General features: G+C 40.9%; 1 protein-coding gene across 1 annotated transcript in view; it reads right to left on the reverse strand.

Annotated features, from left to right (window-relative positions):
* The window catches only part of LOC138026493 (monocarboxylate transporter 10-like), a 9,109-nt gene that overhangs the window by 225 nt on the left and 3,884 nt on the right, over window positions 1-5,000 (reverse strand). Inside the window, exons 2-4 of the mRNA XM_068873872.1 lie at window positions 4,678-5,000; window positions 2,157-2,526; window positions 1-604 (exon numbers count right to left, since the gene is read on the reverse strand). The exon at window positions 1-604 is cut by the window's left edge and continues 225 nt beyond it; the exon at window positions 4,678-5,000 is cut by the window's right edge and continues 309 nt beyond it. Of these exons, the coding sequence (XP_068729973.1) occupies window positions 390-604; window positions 2,157-2,526; window positions 4,678-5,000 (908 nt within the window). The 3' untranslated portion in view covers window positions 1-389. The remainder of the gene's footprint in view (window positions 605-2,156; window positions 2,527-4,677) is intronic.

Here is a 5,000-nt window from a genome sequence, read left to right on the forward strand (position 1 = left end):
ATCATATACAGTTATTAATTACTCTGTAAAGCACAGATGAAGTCATTATTTTCAATTAGAATTGCAAAAAGCAACAATAAGGAGCGATTCCACCTTTAGAAGAGGTAAGTACTCAAAAGCAACTTTTGTAGTGTATTGGGTTTGTGTGACATTTAAAGAAACTAAGAAACGCCAACTGTTCACAAGAGCACTGGAAACGATGTTCAGAACAATAGACACGACCAGAGTAGGAAAATGGGCTTGCCCCATGTTATAAAACACACGCGATAAAAACGAAAGAAAATTCCTTCGAAAGACTACCAAGTGTATCTGTTAGCTGAATTTGCTGATTCCGTAATCTTTAAAGAAAATGCCTTATCCTCCCAGAACAACCATTTTTAGTTCTTACTCTAGTTATTTTCATGAGCATTGTAATGTGTACCAACTGCTCTTCGTCCACCTCTGTCGACGCCCTCGTCGGTTTGTTCGCAGTCTAATGGACCAACTTTTGATCTTCTTCTACTGAGGACAATTAATACCATTGGTATCAGAAATGCCGTTAGTAACACTCCGCCTGTCATGTAAAATGAATAGACATAATTTCCTGTCTTGTCCACGATCACACCTGTGGAATGAAAGACAGGGATTCAAGTTTAGATTTTAAAGATATGTGACAAGCAAAATGTATTACCTTAATAATAATAATAATAATAATAATAATAATAATAATAATAATAATAATAATAATAATAATAATTTTTATTCACTCTTTGGTAGCATCTGCTAAATTACAAGAGGGGTCAGTAGCTAGAAAATGCATAATAGGACGAGATTCCAAAAGTTACAGGACAAAAATAACAGTTAGCCGTACTTAAAAGTAAGAAACCTACAGTGCGCAAAAGTCTGTTGTTGTTGACGCACTGCCTAGCTGTACCCGAGCGGAGACCGTATCCATGGCTGACGCTTGATCGTTCACGGAGCAGACGATGATACAGATAATGCCTGAACAAAGCGTTCACAAGCTTGACCTCGGCGCTCTAACAGTGTCTGTAAGCCAGAACGATCAAGCGCTTGATCATAACTTAGGTTTAGCAGAATAATGCGCAGAGCTTCCCTTTCAACGGAAGCTCTGCGCATTATGTATTACCTTTCTTTGTCATTAATCTGCTGAACTGGGAACCACGTCATAGGGGAATTTTCAAACTCAAACAACGAAATTTTTGCGACCAAAAGAAATTGGTCAGAGGCTATGAACCCGTTTGTTTTCTCAATTTACAAATGCGTTTCAGCATTAAAGACATTTGATGATCTGGCACAGGATTTTTCCGGTCATTTCGATTGGAACGAGAAAAGAGGAATGCGTCTGAAAATTCCCCTCTTTTTCGGATACTTTCCGGTGGATTGAGCTGTACCATTTGAATTTACAACCGGAATTTTCAGTTAGTGTCGACAAATGGTTAACACTCCAAACCTCGAGCTGGGACTCCAGCCAAGACTCGAGTTAGGACTCGAGTTAGGACTCGAATTCAACCGATGGACACGGGACCCGAGGCCTGGGAATTCTGATTATTGAAACCGTCACCTAACCACTCGAACACCACACCGCTAGCTGCTTAGGAGCAATATTTTAAACATGCTGTATTATCAAACGGAAACAATTCACATTAAACACTTCAAAAGGTCGGTTGCCAAACTTCACGACAAAGCTGAACATTTTAAAATCAAAGCTTGGGCCCAATTAATCTATCTTAGGCCTAATTACTCTTCAGCAATGAAGCTTAAGAGGAAGCACTGAAACACACAAAAAGCGCCAGAACCACCAACTACGTCATCAGTGCCAAACTCGTTCCCAGTTTCCGGAAACACTGCTGAAGTCTAATTCAGGGACTTCGAGCCACAAAAAAGCTGATTTAAATTTCTTTTCTTGAAATTTCTGTTGTCATTCCTTATAAGGACATAATAAGCTACAAAATTCTGCCAAAAAAAATTTTAATTCATAGGCACTTTAAATCTTCATTTTTTAGCGAGCGACGTCTTGATCTCTAGTCTTGATCTCGAGTCCTGGTTCGAGTCATAACTCGAGTTACAACTGGAGTCCTGACTAGGTATTTAGGTATTCTCGAAACATCCACAAACATAAAGTCTGCTTCACGAAAAGATCTAATTAATCGACTCACCAACAATCGGACCTCCAGCTGCCGCCGTTACTGCATAAAGAACATTGTTTATAGAGAACGCAGCTGTTCTCCTTTTGGCATCAACACAACTAAGGACAATAAAACCATTCGTTGTTATAAAGACTCCATCACTTAAGCCATAAGCGGCGCTGTAGAGAATTAATTCCCAATATGTCGTGGCGAACGGCAGCAAAAACGTGGAAACTGAAGCCAACAGCAAAGAGGCTTGATAAATGTAAACTGCATTCACTCTGTCTGCGTTACACAACCTGCCTGATACCAGCCTGGCGATGGATGAAGCAAGACCAACAAAAATGAAAAGCCGTGATGCCTTTTGTGCTGAGATTCCAACCTCTTCAGAATACTTAACCTATAAAAGCAGCAAAGGTATTAGCATAAAGTAAGAATGAATTAGAGAAGAGTGTTGATGTATCAGTTTGCGTCCTAGTCCCAGCACAGTTACAAATGGATTTATGCCGTTTAAATACACTTTGCGCGCGAAACAAACAAAGCTCCGCCAATTTTAAACAATCAGAAGAAGCCATGTCACGCGTGACTACTTCTGCCATGTTTTTTCAGGGACATGACAACTGATTTCCGCGGGAACGGATTTTCTAAAAATAGGCTCATTTGTGACTGTGCTGAGGAGCCCACCCATGCCATAACAACACTCTTATCCAATAGTGATCTTGTGAGATGGGATTTGAGGACAAAACGTCCATAACTTTGATGAAACACCAAGGGCACTCCAAGGAAAGGAGGGTTCCAAGGCATTCCGGAACCTCCCTTGAAAACCATAGTTTCTGTCATCCAAATTTGTAATCACTAAATAGATGAAAGCATCTACAATATTGGACAAAACTCTTGGGAAAAATTGGGGCATCATTGGACATCGAACATCATCGGAGATGCACTCACATAGAAAGTCTATTGTCCCCACCCCCTCTCCCCATACCAATGTTAATACGGTGGAAAATACTTTGCAAGTCTTTGGCCGTCTCTAAACCAACATTAGATTAAGGGGAGGGGGAAAGTATGGAGAAATTAATCTTTATCACACAGACATATAAGGAAAGGACCATTTAATTTTCAAGGGAGTATTAAGGTAAGAGAGGTAATTCCTCATATTGGCCCTATTCCCAACGTAATCACTCTTAAGTTATTTTTAGATCTCTTGCGAGATCCGGTATTCCCACGAGGGTTAATTGATAGCAAATCAGATGTCCCCATTTTTGCCAATGTTGACAGCTGAGCGAATTCCCACGCAATGATTCGCGTCGTTGTCAACATTGGTGAAAATGGGGGCATATGATTGGCTATCAGTTAACCCTCGAGGGAATACCGGATCTCGCAGGAGATCTAAAAATAACATAAGCGGGATTACGATGGGAATAGGGCCAATATGAGGGACTACCTCTCATACCTTCATACTCTCTTGCCATTTTATAGTGGCCACGGTTTTTTGTCCAACATTGTAGGTCGTATGCTTCTTGCAGATATCGTTACCGCAGATTGAAAATTTGAAACGTTTGGAGCCCGAATTAAATAAAGAACTCGAACCGATTAATTAGTCCTGAATATTATTGAGTGTTCACAAATCTTTCGATTGTAAGGTTTTGTGCTTTTCACACCAGAAACTACTGACTTTCTTTGTTAATCTGAATTTAATTGAAATAGCCTCTTCTGCAAAAACTCTGGTTACGTCCCTGCAACTCCGACAGTCTTTTCCATTAAGTCAAAACTATAGTGCCGGAGTCGCTAGCGGAAGAATAAAGGGCTACCAGCCATCTCATCGCAGTAAATATCGCCACCAATCAATTCGCCACTAAGCAATTCTCGTTTCTATTAGAACTTTGCCGCTTAGTGGCGACTTTGTTTTTGGCGAACGTTTCTCATTCTCGAACATTGATTGGTTTATTTTCTCACTTTTTCTTGCGCCTCCGGCCATGAGGTTTCACACAGCGGCGACGTAGTTGGAAGTGGAATCCGTGGAAATCAGCGACCTTTAGATTGGAATCGCCGTGCGAGCAGAGCCTCTCAAAAATTCTCCAGAGAGCGAGAAAGCGAGGCTCTGCAGAAAACGTGTCAAGTCTTTTAGGTCGCCGTAGCCCACCTTTCTGGGCTAGTCACTCCAGTCAAACCGGTTTAGGTAACGCGCGCATCATAAGGTGAAGGTCAAAATCGAGCCTTCAGGACGAAAATCAAAATGGCGTCTTGAAGTGCGATCGAGACTTGGCCTGGGTTTGAAACTGTCCCCGAGCAACGGCTCGCGCACACTCAATAAAGACTTAACACGATTTCTGCAGAGTTTCTGCCATGCTAGCAGGGTGGATTGGAATATAATAGGAATACCTTTCCAGTTTTAAATACATGCGGTAAGAAAAAAAAAACCCATTTCCAAGTAGAAATAGTCCGAGAAAACGAACACTCCAAGGAAGAACATGAGAGTTGTAAGCTTGGGGTCGTTGGCTCCTGTTAACGTCTACGGATATGAAAATATACAGAAAAGATAACTTCTCACCAAGTAGATAATAGGAATGAATAAGCCGAAACTCCCAAAAATTAGAGACATAACCACAAATGTATAGGTAGGAAATTTCCACACGCTGCAGTATAACGCGATCTCGCTCTCTTCTTTTTCTTCAACTTTGTTCTGGTTGTTTTTGTTGTTCTCGTCACTGTTGTTGTTGTCCTTGTTGTTGACGACGTTTTCTTCGGACGATGTTTCTTGTACGTTTGGATTGAAACTCAAACTTAACAAGCATGCCAAGGTAAATGTTATCGACATAATTCTGAACGTGCCTCGCCATCCAAACGAGTCTATCAAAAATTGAACTAATGGAC

This window comes from Montipora capricornis, chromosome 12 (assembly GCF_036669925.1).
Source record: "Montipora capricornis isolate CH-2021 chromosome 12, ASM3666992v2, whole genome shotgun sequence".
NCBI classification, from domain to species: Eukaryota; Metazoa; Cnidaria; class Anthozoa; order Scleractinia; family Acroporidae; genus Montipora; species Montipora capricornis.